The following is a 24,406-nucleotide window of genomic DNA, read 5'->3' as shown; positions in this document are numbered from 1 at the left end:
TTTGTGCTAGGATCGCGGCTCTTGCTTGCGCGCGTGAGAGCCGGAACAGCAGCGGCGTCATGGCGGAGAGTCAGTCAGCGGCCGGGCTGGGGGAGTCTGCGCCCTTGGGCGGGGCGGCTCCCCCCGGCTCGGAGCCCGAGACCCGGCGGCTGAGCGAGCTGCGGGTGATCGACCTGCGGGCCGAGCTCAAGCGCCGCAACCTGGACAGCGGCGGCAACAAGAGCGTCCTGATGGAGCGTCTCAGGAAGGTGAGGGGGGGAGACAGCGGGGGGAGGGGCGCTGCGGCTGAGGCGCGCTTTCGCGGGCTTAGGGGAGACACTGGTGAGAAAATGGCGCCAAGTGGAGAGAGCGAGAGGCGTCACGTGACTCCACCAGGCCCGGCGCGAGCTGTTCCTGCAGCGCCCTGGAGCGTTCGCTTCAGGTCACGTGCTCCGCTCTAGGCCTTGTGGTCTCGAGCCCCGTCCCATGGCAGTGAGGGAGCCCCGCACGGGCTCCTCGAGTGACGACACGCAGACCCCCCCCCCCTTTCGTGCACATGGCACCTGCTGACTTAGGCAGCGGGTCCCGTGTTCGAGTCTCTGCCCGCAGTCAGAGGATGGGTGTGCAAGGCGTATTGCAGACCTTAAATACCACGAGGCCGGGCGGTGGGAGCAGGGAGCGCGACACGTGGCTGTTCTGTAGTGGGAGTGTTGTGGCACCACCGACTAAAGCCATCCATGGCTGCCCTTCTCCACTTCCTTGAAACGGAGACCCTGTCATTGCTCTGATCACGTGGGGGCAATGGGAGGGTTGGGTGAGAAGGGAGCTGGGGGTGCATTCTAGAAAGCCCTGGCACACGTTTTCCTCTTTCACCAGTGCCTGGGAATTTTTGGTATTTCACTTTCATTTGGTCCCACTTGTATTGCATGCAAGGTTCTAGTGACAGCATTTTTCTCTCTGGTGTGTTTAATGCCCAAGACCAACAGTGCTCTGTAAATAAATAGTGGCTTTATATCTTTTTCCAATAGGCTATTGAGGATGAAGGGGGAAATCCTGATGAAATTCCAATGGTGTCAGAGATTACTATCAAGAAAACACCAAAGAGAAGCAGCAAAGGTACAAGGGAGTTGAGAGAGGATTTTTTTCTTGGATCTTGCACCTACAAAACAGAATCTAGCTTCCCTTCCTTCTTTTCTTTCCCTGCTTTCCCTCCGAAAAGTATTTGTGTCTTAATTTTGGCAGTGTGCGTGAATTTATAGAGCTGAATTTGTGATTAATAGTATTTGGTTGAGTCAGATATAGCAGAAACAGGAGCACTGTAAGATAAAATGTACGGTTTAGGCCAGTGCAGATAATATTACCATCAACGTTTTGTGTTACTGACCCTCTTCCATACTTATGTGAATGAGTTTCAGTCAATCGGGTATGATACCAAGTCTATCATTAGTGAATTGCACATTTTGTTCAATATTAATCACAGGGCCATGCATAACTGGGAATACTCCCAAACAAAGTTTGTTGGATCGCTAATCAAAATTTCCCGAAAGACCAGCTTAGAAAGGATTGACTTCTACTGCCAAGGCAGTGAAAATTTATCATGATATTATGTCTTTGCAGGAGGCTAGTTTGGCATTGAGCCATTTTGAGGCCGACCGTTGCTAGCCTTGTCATGGACAAATGGGGAACAGGGTGAGACAACCAAATTAATTTACGCTTATGACCAAATTCAGAATTTGAGACAAAACCTCTAGAGGTGAAAGGTTAGGGTGTTAACTTATTTCAGCATGTAACCAAAATGTTAAAATTAAAATGCATTACTCATTTGGTGTGATAAATTTAATAAATATATATGAGCTCCCCCAGGTTAGTCTGCAGCAGGAAGTTAATATATGCTTTTCAAATATTTTTCATGTTCCTGTTGATATATGCAGATGGCAACCAGCTACATGACAAATCTAGAATAGCTGTTTGTGTGATGGAAGGTGAAATCTCAAACGGAGTTTCTAGAGATTTTACAACAAATAGCACATTGAAGACTCAAACACAAACTTTTAAATATAAAATAAATTGATTCCAGATGAAACTTAATTCAGTATATACTGTTCTCCCTGTTCTGCAAGGCAGAAGGGAAAGTCATTTAATAGGTGTGCTACATGTGAAGACATAAATTTAGTACTTCAAGTTAAAGTTTCATATCCCAGGTTTAGAGTTCCTTATAGTTTTAAAACCTCTAGAGTTTATAACAGTGATGCATTTGCACTGCTGTAGTTAAAGGGCTGTCAGGGTTACCTTTCATTTCCTATTTACCTGGAAAGCTTGCTTCAGATGTCAGATTTCAGAGTAGCAGCTGTGTTAGTCTGTATCAGCAAAAAGAACGAGGAGTACTTGTGGCACCTTAGAGACAAACAAATTTATTTGGGCATAAGCTTTAGATGGTATTTATAATTACAGAATACCAGGTTTCACTTGAACAAAAACAAGCCATTAGATTTCTAATGGTCAGGAGTCATTTTATGCTGTGTATGAAATAAATTTCTCTACTTCTGAAATGAGGGATGGGTGTTACTGCCACGTAATTAATAAACTAAAGATAGAATCTGTTTTAGTACTAGAATTGTGTACAACAGGGATTTAAAAAAACTTCTAACTTCCATTTAAATGCCTAATATAAAATTGTTAAAAGCTTTGAAGTGCGTTAGACATGGAGGAGTTGGTGGTGATGCACAAATGCTCACCTAACAATACTATGCCTGGCTCAGACCAATGCTGTTAGTCACTCTTAACGTTGGGTGGATTAAATTCACTTGTAAATTATTTTGGCTAATTTTTCCCTTCCCAGAAAATACCTAAAACGTGATTGCAACATTTCAGCATGTTAATAGAATGAAAATGTTCAAGCTGAGATGTTTCTCATTGTAGAAGGCCTATTTCTAAAACCTCTCTCCCTTTCTTGTTCTACTGTGCTTGTATTCTTTGAGGAAAATATACTTGTAAATGTGTGAGAAATTGTCTGTTTTCACGTGTTCCCTGTTGATCTGTGTTAGACCTGAAGTGTGTTGTTTCAGTAATGAGTGTTACTTCTAATGTTATGGATCAAGCTGCTGAATGAATTCCTGATGTAGTAAGACTTTTGAAAAGAGAAAATTAATGGTCTTTGAGATACTTAAGCACTGCAGTCATGCATAGTCAGCCTAAGCATACTTTTAGCTTAGTCTTGTACAACTTATGTTTTGTTGAACATTCAGAACTTTGATTGTGGCTTACAAAAAGAAATGTGATGTTCAGAGTTATAGGACTGTTGAAAATAAGGCAAAGTATGTTACTCTTCTGTAAGAAACTGGATTTAATACCTATTCTAGGAAGAAACATCTGAAAAATAGCAATGTATGAATTCATCATTCTAATAATCATAATGTTACTAGGGCGTAGACTAGAAGAAGAGGGAGTTGAAGATAATGGACTGGAGGAGGATTCTGGAGATGGGCAGGTATGTGAAACCACATTTGAGGTGAAAAAGAATAGTGCTGCATTCAAGTCACAATGACTATTATATATACTTTTTTTCTTTTTACAGGAGGATATTGAAGCAAGTTTGGATAACTTGCAGGATATTGACATGATGGATATTAGTGTGTTAGATGAAGCTGAAATAGATAATGGCAGTGCTGTAGATTGCGGAGAGGATTACAGTGCTGATAATATTCTTGACTCACTGTCTGATAGTAAAGAAAATGCTGATGCAGAAATGAAAGAACTTCCAGATCAGCCTACAGAATATGCTGTAGGTAACTTGGAGGCATCTCCACAGTTTTCAGAAATTAAAGAAGAATCAAGAGAAATACCAGTAGTGATGGTATGGATCTCTTACATGTGTGGAATCAGAATTTTTTTTTTTTTTAAATTAAATAGTGCACCATTATCTAAACAATAGCAGAAATAATTTGGGGATCTAAATTTGTATGGCCATTGATTTTTTTCTGTTTGTGGAAATAGCATTCTTGATTTTAAAACATTTAGGTTTTGTTTGCATGCATCATATTGCTACCCACAGTAGTAGTAGTTTAGAAAGCATCATTTTTAAAAAAACTTTGAATTCTCTATTTTGCCTTCAGTTTACGTTCCCATTTTCTCTTTTTTTCCTTTGTTCTGGAGGGCATTGAGGGATCCAAATGCTTTAGTTGATTGACTTCATAATTGCACAGTATGTTGTTTCTGGACTGATTCAATGTATTTCAAATTTCTTGTTAGTTTTGGGGCTCCCATTCTGACATTTGGAATGTTTTCATGCTGGCTTTCTGTGCTTATCATCTGGTAATAGACTGCCATTCCAGCTTTGTCCATTAATGGTTGACGATAATCTTTCTCATGAATCTACAAGTTAAAACTCACTTGAAACATACAGAGGGGCAATGAAAGATAGTTACTATTGCCCAGCCTCAGATAGGAAGTACAGATATTACCTCTGACATGCATTGTCTCCATCCTGGGTTATGGGGCTCCAGGGAGCTGCTTTTGGTTCACTTTAGAAACAGCAGGAGTAACTAAGAAAGTAGCTAAATAATTCAGATTTGATTATATTGTTAAGGTAAAACTAATGAAGTCTGAGATTTTCCAAGCAGTATTTAAATAGATCAACTTGTTGTTTAGAAGTTGACTGACTTGCTTTGTTTTGTAGCTGTGATTGAAAGGCAAATAAAAATGCCATATAGAATTCTCTGTTAACATTGAAAGTTTTTATTTTTTTAAAAAGCTCAGACTTTTAAAGTAGGCAAGCAGAGCCTGGAGACAGAGAGAGCTCATTGCCTGTCTTTTTATTTTTATTATTATTATTATTTTTTAAATGCAGTCATCCGTAACCATTTTTTACCTTCTTTGTTGCTCTGTTGAATGCTAGCAAATATTTGCTTAATATCAGTTATCTGGAAAAAATCAGATAAAATATTTTGCCAACCTCACAATTTCTCATTCAGGTTTCATTATCAATAAAGCTGTGATGAATCTTCCGTATAGAGTGACATATTTTTCCTATTGATTCTTTTAGGCAGAAAGTGAGGACGCTGGAAACAGTTTAGATGTTTCTTCTTCTGATTTAACTGTAGTGAAGGTAAACTCTTTTTTAATCTTAAATTTAATGTAAATAATGACATGCTGTATAAAGAGCTAAAAAACTCTTCGTTTCGGGGGGGGGAGGGAGGGAATACAAACACCTAATTCTTATATTCAGAAAACTTAGAATGTTTTTGTGATTCACTGTTATCATAGTATGCATAGTAACAAAATTATGTACTTTTCCCTATGTTGAATTTGTCTGCTGATCGGAAGAATTGAGCCTTTTTTTATGCTTTGTTCCAAAATAATTTACTGTCAAGATATAATACCATCAGACTTTTGTATACACTCATTTTTATAATGTTCATTGTTACCATAATTGGGTGTGATATAAATTAACTGAAACATAGGGCCTGGTTTTCAGAAGTCTGGAGGATCTACAGCTCCCGTTGACTTCAACAGGAGTTGTAGGTGACTTGTACCTAGGCAAATCAAATTTGTCGTAGTTACATAGTGTTGGAAAAATGGTATCGCTCACATAGGCACATGTATTTATAAAACTGTTGTCTGCTGATTTTGTTTGCCTGTATTTTAAAGGCCCTAGAGTGAACAGTACAGTGTACACTTCAGCTGACTAATAGCGCTATTGTGATTTTTTTCCCATCCTTTATATGATGGATGTGGCCTTAGTCCTGTAATATGCTTTGAATGCCCACAAAAACACTTGGTGTATGTGTCTGATTCCAAGTAGTCTTAGAGGTTTTTTGTATTTATATTTCATGGGTGGAAATTATAATGTACTTACCTTAAAATCTTACTCTAAAAATGATTGTTTTAAGGAAGTTGTTTTAAAATCTAACCTTTTTGAGGTTTATAAGAGTTAATAAAACTTACAGTAATTTTTTTCCATACTCTCTTTTGTAAATAATTTTAGCCAAGCTCAGCATCTTTACATAGGATGGTGGTTTGTAATATATGTATTTTTTCCTTATAGGAAATTGAAGAACTACCTTTGGAGCCAGGTACTGTTTTGGGGGGAAGAAAATAAAAAGTTAGGCTTTGAAATGGTTTCGCTCTTGCACCAAATTCCTCTTGTACCCTTATTTGTTTTATTTAACTGAATTACTATAGTGTGCATTATTCTAATGGTGCACAGTCCAGATCATTCAAGGATCATAGAGATTGGAAACCCAGTCATATCACCAGATCTGTGACAGTGTCATCTCTGTTGTGTGAGAAATACATTCAGTGTGATAAAGTGGTTGCTTTAAAACCTCTTTAAGTAAGTATGTTAATTAACCTAAGCCTTAAAACTTGAAGGTTCTGCACGTAAAACAGATCTTGTGATATCACACAGTACATTAACGCTGTAATTTTGAGTGGAGGAGTGCAGGTAGTGTAATACTATAGTAGGGAACTAAAATTAAAGAGTGCCTGGATTTCAGAAGAAGGAAGACAGAGTTTCTTCATGGAAACTTCATACAGATACTGTTCACTTTTCTGGACTGCAAACATACTCATGCACCATCAGAAGATGTTCCGGTTTTCATGTTGGACTGTTCCGCTAAAAGAATTTCACAGGAATTTGGGAATTGCACTGTCAAAGAATTGATGCAGTCAGTTAAGCATCTTGGACTTTGGAAGCTAACTTAGGAAGAACTAGAACTCAACTTGAAGAAGACTGTCAAGGACGAGACAGAAGGTTTTGTGTTTAAGTTTATTGGGCATTTTTCTTCCATGTAGCTTTCAGGCTTTAATATAATAGTTTGCTAGACTGCAGATAGTTTAGAACTTTTAATATTGTGTACATTGGGGTTTTCCAATCTCTGTGTAGCTTAGAACTTCTCTTGGTGTTAGTGTGGCAGCCATGCCAGTTCCACATTTGTGATTGCTTTATTTCCCTGGTGATTAAATCTTGTGCCATTCTATTCCTGTTAAATCCGTAGAATATGAGAAAATACTCGAGATTTTGGGGGAAACTTGTAAATCTGAACCACTTAAAGAAGAAATTTCCGAAGTGGAGCAGCCATATGCACAAGAAGCAAGTAACGCCGTGGCAGGCAAAAAGCTAGCAGAGGAAGAGGACGCTCTTGCTGCCAGTCAGTCGGAGGAAGATGCTTTAGATTTGGACAGCAAGTCAGCACAAGATCTTTCAAGGAAGGAAGCAAAGCATTTAGTTGTAGCAAAAGGGGAGACAAGTGAACAGACAATAGATGAAGAGAAAATGGACTCTGAATCTTTAGTAATAAGTGATCAGAGTAGCAAACCATCACAAGGTCTGGAAGCCTCTAGTGGGGAAACAGCGGATAAAGATGCAGGTCTTGAAACCAAAGATAGTAAAGAAGATGCCAAGAAAACAGAAGACAAAGCTAATTCTGAAGAATCATCTGCTACTAAAGAGTCCTCTACCAATGAGGGCGGTGATCAGAAAAAGAGGTTTGTTTTTTCTCAGTTTTAGACCAGATGCTATCTTTTTCATTGGTCATTAAGTGATGCAAATAAGCTGTTTCCTTCAATTGGTCAGCAAGACTGATGAAATTGTAGTCTATTCCTAAAGAATCTTTTATTTCTTCTTGTGCAATTTTTAACTGATGGTTTGATTTCCTTCCTTTCCTCAACCTTCAAAGGTTGTTTTCTTAAATTCTTCCTAATTTTTATCTTCTGACAAACAGAATTAATTGTCTGTTTAAACATCTGACTTCCCACATATCAGATTTGAAAAAGTTTGCAAAGGTGTCTTTTATTTCACAACTAATTTTCTGGTAGGTATTGAATTCTAGCACACATAATTAAGAGTTATTTTCAGTTTTTCCTGGTTGAATAACACTGTTTTTTGTCTTTAGCTCTGTTGAGGATGCAGACACAAAGATGGTCTCAAAAGATGAGAAAGGTACGTTGTAAGATTAAGACTGACTTGGAAAAATGTTATAATACTAAATCTTACTCTTCTACATTCATCAAAGATCCAAGGGAGTAATTGAGAACACATTTCAATTGCATTGTTTAGCCATGATTCTGCAAACACTTAGGCATATGCTTAATTTTACTACAGTGCAATCCTATTGAAGTCAATGGGACTACTCCCAGTAGTAAAATTAAGTGCAGGTGTGTTTATAGGACTGGGGTGCATCTTTGAAAATATAATCTTGGCTGTAAAAAGTTGCTTCCTACTTTTAATATAGGTTCTGATTATTTCTAATCAAGATTGTCAATGCAATGAATCCTTGAGTTTTATGATAATTGAGGTTAGCTTTTAGTGCATGGCAAACATTGATTCCATTTAAAGTTACTAACATAAGGTGGTATGTTTCATGGTACTATCCATTTCGATTTAATGTAATTCTGTATAAAAACTTCTTGCTTATTGATTAAAACAAAGGCAAGGTTTTCAGAAATTTTATCTAATACTTCATGATAAGACTTATAACCTTTGTGGCACTCTTCAAAGGAGTTCAAGTCTCCAACAATATTCTCCATTGTCTAGTAGAATCAGGCTTTCAGTAGATGAAAATTTCTTATACTTTCATTATTCTGCATGTCGTAAAAACATAAGAATGGCCATACTGGGTCAGACCAAAGGTCCATCTAGCCCAGTATCCTGTCTTCCGACAGTGGCCAGTGCCAGGTGCCCAATGAACAGAACAGGTAATCAAGTGATCCAACCCCTGTCACCCATTCCCAGCTTCTGGCAAACAGAGGCTAGGGGCCTTGATATTAACCATGTCATACCAATAGTTATGTCAAAAGAAATAGTGTGTTTGAAACTTCATGTATTTAAAAGTGCTCAATATTTTTAAGATCAAAATGGTCTGTGACTGAAGGAAATGGAGTTTCTAGGACAGTTGCTTTTCACTGCGACATTTTTCTGATACAGTAGTGATTTATTTTTGAATTAGGTCGTACAAGTAGCAGTTCTGGTAGAAATTTGTGGGTTAGTGGACTTTCCTCCTCTACCAGAGCTACAGACTTGAAGAACCTTTTCAGCAAATATGGAAAGGTATGTATTTTTTTTATACAGTGCTTTTAAATTAAATGCAATTTTTTTTACTTAAACAACTTATTAAAACTAAATGGTGACTTAAAATCTCGCTATTGTTTACGTAATAATGAGCATCAGGTTGAAATAAATTCTGTCTTCTGCCTACTTGTGTAAAACCTTAGGAGGAAAATGGGAGTGAACTGGCTGTATGGCTGAACAGGCTAAGCTGATAGCACATAGAATTGTCAATTATTGAGGGTCAGATTTCCAAAGTCGGAGGCAAAGGGAGCTGGGCTCTTGGCTGCCTTTTAGGCCTTTGAAAATCTCCCCCGAGAGGACAGTCCTCTATCAAAACATTCTCAGAAATATCCGGTAAAGTAATGCAATGGTTGCCCAGATTGACCCCTCTGCAGAGGGTGTCCATGAGAGGTGGCATGCCTGTTCGAATACAGGAGTGGCAGAGCCGGGGATCTGGCACCTTCCACATCATAGTCACTGCTTCACCACCTGGTTATCCCCCTGAAATCTAATGCTGTCTCAAACAGTATTGGCTTAGGTGGTGATCCTTCCATAGTTGGCTACTAGGAGAAACCCAGTCAGTGACAGCATGGTTCCTCCTGGAGCTTTTTAGTGTCAGCAAGGAAGTGGAATCTGGAACAGCTGGTAGCCACTTCTTCCCCCTCTCCTCAAATGGCTTTTCCCCATTTATAGAAAAAAATTCACCGGGATGCTCTGAAAGGTCAGCTGGTGGACTTCTTGGATCCACTGCTACGTGAGAGGCAGTCGGAGGATATGTCTACACTGCTGTAGTGCTTCAGTGTAGACACCTACTACAGCAACAGGAGGGATTCTCTGGTTGCTGTAGTTAATCCACTTTCCTGAGACGCAGTAGCTAGGTCAATGGAAGAATTCTTCCGTGGATCTTCTAGCATGGTCTACGCTGGGAGTTAGGTTGCCTTAAGTATATCACTCAGAGGTATGAATTTTTCACACCCCTGAGCGACATAGTTGGTTGACCTAACTTTTCAGTTTAGACCCAACCCTAAGTCATTGAGGTTTTTCTGACTCAGTCATTCCTTATGTCATTTATCTCTTCAGAAAAGGTCAACTTTGAGTTGTTGAACATGCTTATAAATGTTCCAGTGAAAGTCGTACTACTGCAAATGTATTTTGAGATATATGTAAATGCTGCATTGTGTTACAGGATTAAATAAAGAAATTGGTTATGTTCATGTGGAGATTTATGCCTCTAATTTTTTTATATAATTTAAGTGAAGTATATTAACGGTGATGTTAATAAGGCAGTGCACTGATATTGGTCAGTGCTGCAGAGAGGATGTTCATTTTGCAGTTATCACGTCCCACTACATAAACCGAATTAGTGGTTTTGTGCACACCACTGTAGTAGCACGATCTAAGTTTTTTGTATTAATTTTGATACTGTCAGGATGGAAACTCCAGCATAAGATTGCTTATTTTAGCACTAGAATACGCTCTAGAATTTTAAACTCTGGTCTTTTCAGTAATGTTGGCACTGCCATTGGCATCAATGGAAACACTGTTAATATTTATACTTCACTTTGATAAGTACTTCTCAGCACAACATTTTTAGAATACTAATGGCCAAATTGGATACACCTCTGTTCCAAAGTGTAACCGTGATGCCATTATCAAAATCTGGACAACTGAAGTCAGGTGGTTTTTTAGAAGTGCTGTCAGCTCTTTGGGGCATGGACTGTCTTTTTGTTCTGTTTGTACAGCACCTGGCACTTTGGGGTCCTGGCCCATGCATGGGGCCTCTAGACGTTATGATAATACAAATAATAAATAATGAAAATGGTGTTCCAATGGAATGGTGCAAAACTAATGTTCCTGGTACACGTGGCATAGCTGGCATTTTATTCTGTATACCAAGTACGTTGTATCAATGAAGTGATAAATGGTGGATTCTCTGTAACTTGAAGTCTTAAAATCATGATTTTGAGGCCTTCTATAACTCAGCCAGAGGTTTGGGGTCTATTACAGGAGTGGGTGGGTGAGGTTCTGTGGCCTGCAATGAGCAGGAGGTCAGACTAGATGATCATGATGATCCCTTCTGACCTTTAAGTCTATGAGTCTAAGTCTATGAGGCTGTATGGTTGAAGGTGTTGCAAAAACAATAATAAAAAATACCATTTCTTAAAGGTGGTTGGTGCAAAAGTGGTGACTAACGCTCGCAGTCCTGGGGCTCGCTGTTACGGTTTTGTTACAATGTCAACATCTGAGGAAGCCACCAAATGTATTGGTCACCTCCACAGAACAGAGTTACATGGGAAAATGATCTCTGTAGAAAAAGTAAGTGGTAATTTTCCAAGATGGATCCATAATGAAAATATAAGAGTGCATGCATTAATGACCTCAGACTTGTAATTGATTATATTTTTGGCAAATACTATTCCAGGCAAAAAATGAACCAGCTGGGAAAAAACCTTCAGACAAAAAAGAAAGTGAAGCGAGGAAGGAAAGAGACAGGCACCATTCTACAGATTCCAAGTCTGAAAAGTAAAGTTGGTTTAAAAACAAACAAACTGTGAAATGTAACTGTGAAAGACAAATAATAGTTTAACAGAATTTAGTTTTATTGATATTACTGTTTATAAAGTACCCAAACATGTTTTGTTGTTTCATGCTGCACCTGAAGTATTGATTGATATCAAGGAAGAATAAGCATTTTTATTGCATTGCACATCTTGCTTCATGGATCCTGTATTTGTGACCTTGAGAGTCCATGAAATGGAAATATCAAGAGGTTATAACCTGTAGTTAGTTTCTTTTAGATTGTAGATTCCCATTCATGCAAACTTGTGTACCTGCTTCAGTTCAGTACTCTACATTTGCTTTTACAGCCTCAAAGCTGTCTTGTTATCCTGGTGCACACATTTCTGACTTAGTCATATAATTCGCTTTTAGTGATACAGTTAACTTTTAACTTATGTGCATCAAGTCAGTCTTATAAGATCCATGTCTGATACCTCTTTAGAGTCAGAAAAGGTCTCTCATGTCTAATCTACATTGGAAAAGGTTTGCTGGTGTAACTAGAGTGTCAAATCCTCCTAGTGTAGATGCAGCTTTTATCAGAAATGTGCTTTTGCCAGTATAGCTTATACCAGTTCCTCAAATGAAATAAGCTATACTTGCAAAGGCACTCTTGCTGGTACAACTATGTCTGCACTAGGGCTTTTGCCCGTTTAAAAATGTCATAAAAATCACACCACTAACTGACATTATTATAGTAGCAGAAGTTTCTAGTGTACACCTGGCCTTGCTTAGATTGCAGCTCATACTTCTGTTTCCAAATCCTAGCTCTGCTTTCTCTTTTAAAGTGGTGCAAACTTTACTTCAGTATCTTAGGCCTTCAGGGCACGTCATGTCAGATTCTTGATCCCTGTAATGATCGTTTCCTTTCTTAGGCCTGACCAGCCTTGATAAATCTTGTACTTCTTGAATGTGACAGTTCAGTACTACTTGCAGTAACTAACATCTGGAGCTGTTATGTTCAATATCACAATGATTGTTTCCTTTCGGAATTATTCATGCCCTTCAAGGATACTAGAAAGATATAAGTAGTGTCTTCTGGGATGCTAGTATGCTGAATGTGTGAGACAAATAAGGTGACCAAGAATCCTCAATGGCAGTAAAGTGCTACGTAGTGTGGCTTTTCCTTCCATATTAGCTTAGTCCAGTTATTTGTAGCTTGGGACCTGGTCATATTGTTTTGGGCCCTATATTGGTATCTCCTGATCCAGTTCGTTTTTATGTAAACCAGCATAGACACCATGGTCATCATGATTGTTTCATATATGTTGTCCTCATAAATGAAGTATTAAAGGGCCTTCCTGTAATCTTAATGGAACTGGGTCAGCTCTCTAAATTTTCAAATCTTCCTGTTACTTAGGCAGTTTCATTCAAAGACTAATCCCAAGCTCTAAAAGGGCTGCTGGAATGGGTCATGAGATGTCTGCTAATATTTATTTTCCCTGGGCATGATTGCCTCTACTGGTTATTTGAGGGGCATTCCATTTCACAGTATTCTTAGGGTTTGTCTACACTGGCACTTCACAGCGCTGCACCTGTCTCGCTCAGGGGCGTGAAAAAACACCCCCCGAGCGCTGCAAAGTGCCAGTGTAGACAGTGCACCAGCGCTGGGAGCCATTCCCCTCGTGGAGGTGTGTGGTTTTTTTTTTTTTTATTATGTTTTATAGCGCTGGAAGAGCTCTCCCCCAGTGCTATGCCACGACTACACAGCCACGTTAAAGCGCTGCCATGGCCAGTGCCTTAACGTTGCTAGTGAAGACATATGCCTTTAGATGCTACACTCTGTATTTAATTTACTTGCCAAAGTCCTGATTACTGATTTGACTTTTACTTGAGCAGTTTCTTACGGCAGAACATATTTGCAAAAGCTTTTATCCTACTCTAGTTCACTCTGTATGGATGTCTGTTTTTAAATGGCAAAGAGTGAGCTATATATGAAGATTCATTATGGATGGAATTAATAACAATTTGGAAAACTGTTAATATTCAAAAGGTTCACCTACTATTCTTCCTAATTTCTTTGGATCTTTCTAGCTTTCATATTCAGTCAGCTAAATTAAGGAAAATGTGTGCAACTATATGTTGCATTCAGGATTTGGCAAATTGGAAGAGCTTACGAAATTTCAGTTTTTGGATGTCTTTTGTGGCTTGTGTAGAAATCCAAAAGAAGTGGATTTGCATAGATAACTGTGTTCCTATGTACTGTACTATTAAAGCTCAGTTTATTTATAGGTCTGTCAGTATTAAAAAGGATGAGAAGACAGATAAAAAAGATGATACTAAGAAAACAGAGAGAGATGGAAAAGATGAAAAAGAAGGAAAAGAGCAAGATGAACAGAAAACTACATCCTCCAATCGCTCTAGGACTAGCAAATCAGGTAATGTAAACTGCTTTCTAAATAGAGAACTGTATTACAGACTTTGTTCATATGGACAACTAAGTGACAAAAGATTGACTTTCCCGACATACAGATAGATTAGATTGTCATGCCGTATCCACTGAAATCTGTGGGGAAAGTGATAAAACATGGAGAATTCTTCCTCTGTGCTGGAGAAGTTTTCATAATATTCAATACCCTGTGTTTTAAAAAGGAGTACAAATAGGGCACTGTTTGAGAACTGTTGACTCTTTGGAATTTAGACCTGTAATCTAAATATTTGTGGCTATTTAGTGTCCTTCAAAATACTTGAAATTTGATTACATTGTAGATAAATGCTTTTAGTTTTTTTCAAGGATTTTTCTGTTCTGAACAAAGTATGTTTCTACATTGTAAAAAAAAAAACCTCACATGTAGTATAAAATACATTTTAATTATGAAGACCCAGCTAATTTAAAGAAGTTTTTATTATTCTACTTAAGTTATTGCAATTTAGAATATTTAGTATATTCAGCTATAGATGGTATTTCAACAAGTTTAACATTCCATTAAGATAAATGGGTGACGCTAATTCATACAGCATTATGCTGTTTCTCTGTCAGACTCTCAACAGAGCAGCAGCTATTTGATTTAGGGCATAATGGGTTTAGATTTAAAAAACTGCAAAATTTGTGGAAAGAATAAAAATTTAGGATTTTTGCATCTTTTTTATTATTTGTGAAACTCTTGCCTCTGGTTATAAGCAGGAAGCAAATTTTGTCTAAAGTTTTGCTGATATGTATAGAATCTGGTGCAGTTCATGGTCTGTCTTTTGAATGAGAAACATTTTAAGGTGCAAAAGTGGACTTAAATTCACTGTTTTGAATTTTTTTGTCCTTTACAGTAAGACTTCTGATGTTATTTGAAATCTCCCTTTTTTTTTTTGTTTCCCAAAGTTCACAAAAGCATGCATTCTGAATTACTAATTTTACTACTACTCCATTTTCTTTGATACAAATCTCATATTTAGGCTAAAAAAACTTAACCTCCAGCCTCTCACTTCAAAAAACCCGATGAACATAGTTCTGTGGTTGTAATATTTATAAAAAACATCTAAGGAATACTGTTCTTGCCACAGTTTGTTTTATTCATTATACAATCTTTGGGTTTTTTGGTTCATTTAGGAAGTCGAGGAATTGAAAGGACAGTAATAATGGATAAATCCAAAGGAGAACCAGTTATTAGTGTGAAAACCTCTACCACATCAAAAGAGAGAGTAAGTACAATTTCAATAGAAAACTTTTCCCTGAAAATAGTTTTAAACCAACTTTCCCTGTACGCCTGTGGAGTCTTTGACTTGCATTTTGAAAACTGTGGTTGTTCTTTGTAAATAAGGGGATTTGGCTAGTAATATGACACTATATTGGTAAATGATCATACCCTGTCTATGCTACAGCTTTCTTCACTGCTACTTTAGGCAGAGTTGCACATATTTAATGGAACAAGGCCATTAAGACACCATGCTGCCCCAGATGTTTAGTGTGGGGAGCAGTCCGTGTCACTACACTTTTAAAGTGATATGGTTTGTGTTGCACCAGAGACAAAACTAGCTAGCAGATTCGCTCCCCAAAAATTGTAGCCAAATTATTGGTGCTTCCTATGACTCTCTTCCTTCTAGTTCACCTGCAAAATGCCTACAATTATTTGTCCCTCTGGTAAGGAAGGGGGGATGATAGTGGTCGTATTTTGTGGGCATTTATCTTATCTGGTCTCTGGAAATGTAATCCAAACACTTTTATTCTGGTTCACGTATTACTTTGATTAAATGCAGAATACTAAGAGCCAGGATCGCAAGTCAGAGAGCAAGGAGAAACAAGATATTTTATCATTTGATAAAATCAAAGAACAGCGAGAGCGTGAGCGACAGAGGCAGAGAGAACGAGAAATCAGAGAAACGGAGAGACGCCGGTGAGCTTAGTGTCATCACTACTCTGAGCATCGGGAGCCCCCCACGCCCAGACTCCCACCCCACTGAGCTCCAATCAGCTGCACCCTGAGCCCCCCACCCCACCAAGCCCGACTCCTCAAGCACCCAGATCCTCCGCTGAGCCCCCTACACCCAGACCGCCCCCGCGCTGACCCATAACCACCTTCACCTGGAGTCCCCAGCAGAGTTCCATTCCCCCTGCACCCAGAACCCCCCAACGAACTCCTGTGCATCCAGATCCCCCCAGCACCTGGACCTCCCCACTAAGCTCCCCATACAGTGATCTCTCCCCCTGTGGCCAGGATGTGGGGGAAGGGGTCATTGCATGGGGAGCTGCTCCCCCTGTCCACCCAGCCCCCGTATATCCAGACCCCCCCTCCCCTGCACCCGGAACCCCCACCCCACCGAGCCTCACCTCCTGCAGCCAGACCCTCCCTCCCTCCCCCCTCCAGTGCAGAGCTTCCTGCAGCTGGGGAGGTTTCTGGGGGTTGATCTGCCTGAACAGATGCACCTGTGCTGCCAGGGAGGGGTGAGTGAGCACTGGTGCAGCTTCTCTTTGCTTCCTCACAGAAACCATTTTTCTGCGGGAAGCAAAGAGAATCTGCAGGGGGCATGTTTCTGCACATGCACAGTGGCACAGAATTCTCCGAGGAGTAAAATATGACGTCACTAAAACCTGATTGAACTATTAATTTAAACAATTCAGATTTGGCTCCTTGTTCTGATCACAGATTGTCTGCAGAAACGGCTTTTTATGGGTTTGTGATTCATAGTGGTTTAGTGTACAGTTTAACAAATTTATTTAGGCGTAGTGGGTACTATATTGTGTATTCAATATTTAGAATGCAGTGAACTGTCCCTAATGCACCAACATGAATCATTGGTGTAATAGAGAGAAATTAAACGTATTCCTTCCTTGCTAACGGGGCAAAACTGGAATGTTTTTATATGACTTTTTACCCTTACTGCTATGCAAGGGACGAATTGTCATAAATATGTTACAGGATCATTTATCCTGCTTTGAAAAATGTCTGCATTTATGTAGTAGCAAGAGATGATTATCCTGTGATGATACTGTTCTGTTGACACAGTCTGTTATGAAAATGACAATTTAGTATTGGAGCGATCTATCACCTCATGCATAGTTATATTCAACTTCAAAGTTTAGTCTCCTGTATCTTTGTCCATTGCTCTGGGTTTATATTTTTCTAGTGCTATTTTTATTGCATGAGCTTTAATAGATTCTGCAGTAAATCTTTTGAACAGAAGCAGAATCTTTGTTATTCAGTAACACTTAGGTATTTTCAAATTTTGCGTTTAGCTTTGCTAAAATACCTTTGTTTTAACTTTGCTTGTATTGAACTGTCACCCTGAAGGGAGAGTAAAATTACTCTCTCCCTTCTATCGGGGAGTTGTATGCCTGCTGCCTTTTCTTCCAGAAGAATGTAAAGAGGGACATAGAACTCTTCACCTTACGGGAAAGCATTTTCAAAACTGCTCCCTGGGAAAGGGGTGTTATCACTACTAAATTCTTTCCTCTCATCTGGTGTGTGTATATTGTTACTTTTTAAAGAACTATTTTAAGTGGCTGTGATGTTTGTTTAGTAGAAAATAACAGTCAGCTGAGTTGTGGGAGAAGATCTAGGAAGCCTTAAAAATATGTCACTTGAAGGTGTAGAGTACTCTTTAAAACCAACAAACCGCTACTTCCCCTTTTCAGAGAACGAGAACGGCGAGAGCGAGAGCAGCGTATTCAAGCCATTCATGAACGGGATGAAAGACAGAGGCTTCAGAGAGAGCGCGACAGACTTGAATTTCAAAGGCAGCGGCTTGACAGAGAGCGTTTGGAGAGGGAGAGGCTGGAGAGAGAGAGGATGCATATCGAGCAAGAAAGGAGGAAGGAACAGGATCGCATACAGCGAGAAAGAGAAGAGCTGCGTCGTCAGCAAGAACAACTGCGCTATGTGCAAGAACGGCGATCGGCAATTAGAAGACCTTACGACACTGATGCAAGGTAAGTGATTGCGGTGAGATTCCAAATTGTAGAGTGTGTTTATAGCAGGAAGTTTAGGCTGTAATCAGTGAGATTTTTTTATGCAATTAGTAAGAACTCTTCTTAGAACAGCTGCTAAACTTCTGAGCACCACCACTGTTTCTAGATCGGTTTGTTTATTTTATTCTAGTTAATTTGATGTTTTTAAATAAGCAAAATCCAGCAAAACACACAGATGTGTATTAATAAACTCAAAAAGCAGTAAATGCACATCCAAAGTAGATTACAAAACACAATGCAGTCAAACAGCCACAGCAAATGATGTATTTCATACTTTTCTAAGGCATCCATTACCATGGGGTGTTAAGTGCAGCTACACGAATTAAAGTTACATCTATGATTCTTAAGGAGAAGGAACTCTTTTCTCTCCCAGCTCTTTGAAGCAGCCTTTTATCTACCCCTACCTTGACCTGTAGAATGGTGGGAGTATCTTCCTCATTGGCATTAAAGCTGCTCTTTTCTGGGTAAGGACCTGAGGAAATTGTATTTAAAAAAAAAAAAAAAAAAAATTCACAGTAGGCTCATGGGTAAGTATTTGAATTTCAGTGGATACACATGGCTGCCAAATCCCCCCTGAAGTGCTGCAATTTTTCCAACAGCAGGGAGGCAGAAGCAGGCATCCCTGTTTCCGCTTCCCTGCTAAGGCTGCAGCTGCTCCGGGGGGGTTAACAGGCTGATTCCAATCCTGGGTTGGGCGGCAATAGGTCAGTTGGATCCTGGGGAGTAGGGTGGGTGGTAGTTGGGGTAGGCGTGTCTCAGCCAATGGCTCTATGCACCCTGGCCTAGTAGGGATTGGGGCCTGGCTTTCTTTGTGCCCACCTCTGACCCAGGCTGTCTGCCATGCATTAACATTGCCCCCCTCTCCCCACCCACCAGGACGCAGCAGCAATCAGGATCCCCGTCCCATAGTGGCCCCCCACACGTCCGGGGGAGATAGTGCAGCTCTGGCTGGTTAGGAGCTGAAAGTGTGTGTGAGGAGCCCTGGGTCAGGGTGAGACAGGATCCATCCCCCATTCCACTCCTCTCTGCCAGGGCAGGATCCCGTCCCACCCATGCTCCAAGTGGATGATCCTATTCTGAGCTCCATGCCAGCCCGTGCTGTGGTATCTCCCCCGGACCCGCTGGGGGAGCCGTGTGGCAGGCTGAGCTGGGGCTCCTAATTGTTGTGCGTTGTCAGTGCTGCCAGACCCTCCCTGCCCCCACCACACACGAGCAGCTGAGTCTCCACTACCGCCTCTCACCTGTAGGAAAAATCATGGTATTGGGCTAATTTCATGATTTCTGTGTGGTCCTTGAAATCTTGATATACATATAAGGCAAGAAGCATTTTAATCACTTGTGCCTTGCCAGCTTTTCACCGTGACTGTCTGTTTCTGGGGCAAGTATTCACAATAAACTTCAGTTTACATAGCTAGGTGAGTGCCCAGTAAGTTAAATTATATTGTTAGTGTCTTTTGAACTCTTAAGATTTTAGAACATGAGTTAATACAGTAGTGTGTGATGTTAATTCCAAATTAATTCTTAACCAGGTATCCTGAACAATATTAATATTTGACAGTCCAGCCGCGCACAGCTTTACAAATGATGATAGTGCTCTCAAATGTGTCTTGTCTGCTAGATATCAATTCACCTTTGCAGTGTCTGTCTGTCTGGGACTGCTGCAGGCTGATAGAGGAATATCAGAATGAGTTGCCTGAATTTAACATGTTCTGAAAGCTGTTTCATACCTATTTTTTTGATGATATACCTGAAATCTAGTCACCTGGGGACAAATTCAACCCTGGTTTGATTCTGGTGAAGTGCTCCTGGGGGGTTACACCAGGGGTGAATTTTGCCCTCAGTCACCTACATTCATGCAGAAATAAAAAATAGCCAATTGGAAGCAGCGCTGCGATGTACATAATACTACATGACAGCACTCAATTATTCCTTTGACTCCTACAGAAACTAGATTCTCAAGGGAAGTTACACGAGGGGCTGTAGAAATTGTGGACTTGAATCATAAAACACAAATGTCAGAAGGATTAAATAGTCTTTCTACTCTCATTTCAACATATGCTGAGATTAAGGTGTGTGCTGTATTGATGCAATTAACTTCTTTTCTGAAATTGAAATGAGAAGTCAGTTTGGCACTTCAGGGATTTTAATTATCATATCAAAAATATAACTATTGAATGTTCAGCTTAACCCACAGGTTGCTTTAAGTGAGACTTGGTTTAGAAAGAGCAAGATGGAAAAATTATTGCTTCACATTGTATTAAATGTGCACTTCCTTACAGGCGAGATGACTCCTACTGGCCAGAGGCAAAGCGAATGGCGATGGATGATAGATACCATTCTGATTTTAGCCGCCAAAATCGCTTCCATGATTTTGATCACAGGGATCGTGACCGATACCAAGACCATTCTGTGGATAGGTTAGTGATGTGGTTTTTTTCCTCCTGTATTAGCTGAAATTAAGAAAAGACAAAATATTTAGTATCGTATCAGCTTTACTATTTGCTTGTAAAATAGTGCAAAAAAAGTAGGTATTCGAACTTGTGTGTTCTTATGGCTGTATGTGTATCTGCTACTTGCAAGCTTGTGTATGTTACTTATGAAAATATTGTCAGACTTTGAAAAAATTTTGTTTGCCAATGTGAAACTGAAAAGCATAGTGAACTTGTGTAAGGCGTGGGAATAAGCACCATAAGGAAAGCCACTTTCTGTACTATCCCACAAAGCATGTGTGGAAATCTAGAACATGTAGATAACAACTGTACAGGATTATCACTCCTGATTCCTAGCTCCTTGGCACAAGACTAATGGAACTGCCTTTGCTTTTTTTAACTGTTGAAGGCAATGATAGAAGGGTAGAGCGTGAACCAGGCTCCTTACTGGCTGTTTTATACTTGTATACCTCTTCTCTTCTCTCTCCCCTTCCCTCCCCCCCCCCAAATAAAAAAAGATAAAAATGTTGCTCTCCAGATACTGCTGTTAGGGTGTGTTGTTTTTTTTACTGCAATTGACAAAGGAATTCTTTGTGGGAGCTGCTCCACTTTGATTGTTTTCCTGCTCTTCATGTTTATGTGATGTTTATTGTGTACCCTTTCTTGGGCCCCATCCTTCCTTCAGATCTGATACAGAGCTATCGCCTCGGGTGCTTTGGCACATTTCAGTGATACTGCCACTTGTGTTGCACTGGCACATAACATTTTAGTGCCCTGGTATGTGTTTGCTTTGGTAAACCAGTGTCTCCAATCCTAATATTATATTTCTAATAAAATAAGTATTCCCATTTCCAGGGCCGGCTCCAGGCACCACCGAAGGAAGCAGGTGCCTGGGGCGGCCGATGGAAAGGGGCGGCAGTGCGTCGTCCATTGTCGGGGCGGCAGGTCCGGAGCGGCGGCAATTCAGCAGCGGGTCCTTCACTCGCTGTCTTGCTCCTTGGCGGCACTTCGGCAGCAGCTAGATCATTTTTTTGTTGGTTTGTTTTTCCGCCGCTTGGGGCAACAAAAAAGCTGGAGCCGGCACTGACCATTTCCATACTTTACAGTGTAACAAATACCAGCATTCAATGTAGATTACTTCTTGGAAACCCCAGTGTAATTTAACTGGAAGATATATCCATTGTTACTGAAGTGCTCTTTTTTTTTTTTTTTTCACCCCAGGAGAGAAGTTTCAAGGGCAGTGGCAGATCGAGATGGGCAGGTAGGTTAAGTTGAAACTCTTGCTTCATAAAAATGTGCATTTAGATGGCGCCTTTCATTTGGAAGGATCCCAGGGCGCACGGGGCTTAAATGCAGCCGCCACTGGCATGAAACACAACAGCTGTTTAATAAACAACCGATTTCACACACTGAATGTGCAATGCATAAATCAGTTGCTAACTACGGTAGTTGTCATAGATTAGGAAAAAACACATGTCTAAATGATTTAAATTACCATATGGATTCTCTTTTTGTGGCTAGTTGCTGAAAAGAAAGTGTGTTCTGGTTATTGGTGTCAGATGTATTATCAGTAAATATAACATGTGTAAGGTAATTATTCTGGCACTCTATCCATGAACAGCAAAGAACCCGGTGTCTTCAATATAGCAAAATGGTCTATAGAAAATGCAAAGGTGCCATAATACAGAGGGGCAAATGTAACCATGCAACAAATATCACCTTTTTAAAAACATTGAGGTAGTGGCTGGATTGGTACTTTGGAAATTTAAGAATTCTGTTGACGCTTTACCAAAGTGGAAGAGTTGAACTGAGACTAGTTTATGTAAAGTTATTTGAACCTGGAGGAAAGAACTGAAGCAAAGGCAAATTGTTAAAGGGATTGGAGTAAAATTGCATAATACACAGAATGAGCCTTAGAGTAGTAAGGGAACCAGTGAAGAGTTTTGAAAGTTATTTGAAGGAGAAAATATTGCTCCAAGAGCTCACACAAGTAGATGGTCGTAGAAGGGCTGTGTGGAATCTTGTTGTCAAAAATGCTCTAGTGACTTGATAGGTTGTGGCACTGGCTAAATTCTGTTGACCAGCATTTACCAATTTGAGAGTTAGATTGCAGCATTCCTGTGTGTCTTTCAGCATTATGCAGATGAGCGCCATGGAGGACCAGAACGTCACTCGCGGGACTCACGGGACAGTTGGGCTGCCTATGGGTCTGACAGAAGAATAAGCGAAGGGAGAACGATACCTCCACAGTCCCGGTTAGTACCTGTAAACGAGGACAGTCATTCACCAGTGCTCAAAGTGCTCATGCTCTTTGAAACGTCAAATGAACTCTCTGAAGGTTCATAGTGGGAATCAGTTTTACAAGTGTAAATCCTCTCTCTAAATAGTTTCATCGAGGGTCTGTTCTCTTCTGGATGTGCAGTGAATTTACACAGCGCTCCCCTGTGCATCAAGAGAATGGAGCTCTCTCGTTATTAAAGTGCTGCTCTGCCAGTGTAATCATGGTTCTCTTGTATGGTCTTCCTCTTCTAGGGATAAAATCCAGTTCTTTCACTCACGCTCCAGAAATTCTCTGAAAAGGGGCTAATTTAGGGCTGGTGGTGTGGATTTGAGATTGTATGTATTAATAGAAATGAAAGCAAGCTAGAATCTTGGTGGAAAACCTGAGATGAGACTAATATGAAATCCCAGATGTTTCTTTTTAAACCATCCATCCAGACTTTGCATTAATTGTTCTGTATATAAAATATACATCTACACTTGTCTGAAGTGATACTACTCCATTAATAGCTCCATGTTGTTAAGTATTGAGTGTTGCTGTATGTTGTAATATTAACTGATTATGTCTGTAAATCAATTAAGAAAATTCAGTTTTCTATGTTAGAAACTTGTTGAACAATCTTCCTAATTCGATTGTATCCACTGTAAATGTAGAATTTGCATAGCTATAGCTTGGTAAATGATTTTAATAAGTTTATGTATGGGGTATTGTATTTGGCTTCACGGTTAGCTATCAAAGTGATAATGGACGCACTTAGAAGACTTTCATTTTTTTTTTGTTTTGTTTTGTTTTTTAAGAGATGGACGTGACTGGGGAGATCATGGTCGAAAGTTAGAGGGGCATCAAGATCGTTCATGGCAGGGCAGTGCAGATGGAGTGATGGGACGGGATCATGAGAGATGGCAAGGTATACTTGCTGCTTAATAGTGTGATTGTGGTTTTTCTAGGCATTACTGCTGTTGAACTTTTAGTGGTAGTTAAAACTCATACTGAGCTTTAAAAGCATTACCAAGCAAGCAAAATTCTGGGAAGGTGTTTCTTTTTAAAAATGCTTTATTTTTATTTAAATGTTTTCCCCTTTATTGTAGGTGCTGATAGGGGCATCCCTGGTCAGTCCGGAACAGGCCATGTGATGAATCGAGGAGCAATATCGGGGTAAGAAGCTTTTGTCAAAGATCTTTTCCTTTACTTCCTTTCCCTCTGCATGTTGTAATTGAATCAGTTGAGTAATGTTTCCATGATTTTATCTGGTGCATTTTATTTCAAGAATAAAAATCATTAAAAAAATGTAAATACTACAAAATCACAGCAATGTTACAAATTTGCACTGAAGATTAAAACACACATTTTAAAAAGTTTGATTTTGTTCCTAGGCGTGGAGGCTTCATGCAAAGTGGAAACCAGAGCGAGATAGTGCAGGCTAGTGGAGTGCCAGGAGCATTTGCAAGCCAGGACAGAGCAAACAGACCCAGTGATCCCCGCTTCACCCACCGCTACTGAAATTTTTAACTTTCTCTGAATGCAAGATGGCGACAGTGGTGAATTCTGTTACCCAGGGTCACCTTGAATTTATGTAATTAAAGATCTGCCATATTGTAATTGAAAACTATGTGAACTCATTTGTTTGTTTTTTGTAATAAATGTGTTCTTGTTCAAACACCACTTAAGTTTCTGTTAATGAAACATTCCATTTTTCATAAATAATAAAATTAGTTTAC

The 24,406-nt window shown here is 39.8% G+C and overlaps 1 protein-coding gene across 2 annotated transcripts; it reads left to right on the top strand.

Moving 5' to 3' along the window:
* The first annotated feature begins 35 nt into the window (after positions 1-35).
* LOC135894208 (scaffold attachment factor B2-like) lies at positions 36-24,404 on the top strand. 2 transcript variants are annotated; one of them, XM_065422265.1, is made up of 21 exons: positions 36-248; positions 1,008-1,095; positions 3,402-3,466; positions 3,554-3,760; positions 5,021-5,083; positions 6,023-6,050; positions 6,975-7,464; positions 7,872-7,918; positions 8,925-9,025; positions 11,192-11,341; positions 11,448-11,548; positions 13,814-13,959; positions 15,123-15,214; positions 15,770-15,906; positions 17,646-17,939; positions 20,258-20,395; positions 21,629-21,668; positions 22,541-22,662; positions 23,486-23,595; positions 23,777-23,843; positions 24,062-24,404. In XM_065422265.1, exons 1-21 carry the CDS (start codon positions 60-62, stop codon positions 24,186-24,188), a joined length of 2,802 nt encoding a protein of 933 aa, XP_065278337.1. In that variant the 5' UTR covers positions 36-59; the 3' UTR covers positions 24,189-24,404. The 2 variants fall into 2 exon arrangements, with proteins under 2 accessions (XP_065278337.1, XP_065278338.1); XM_065422266.1 differs by having other exon boundaries at positions 60-248; positions 3,554-3,832.
* The last annotated feature ends 2 nt before the right edge of the window (positions 24,405-24,406 follow it).

The sequence above is a fragment of the Emys orbicularis genome, chromosome 24 (genome assembly GCF_028017835.1).
Source record: "Emys orbicularis isolate rEmyOrb1 chromosome 24, rEmyOrb1.hap1, whole genome shotgun sequence".
In the NCBI taxonomy this organism is placed as follows: domain Eukaryota; kingdom Metazoa; phylum Chordata; order Testudines; family Emydidae; genus Emys; species Emys orbicularis.
The sequence above is the reverse complement of the archived record's forward strand: the minus strand, read 5'-3'. Positions and strand labels throughout refer to the sequence as shown.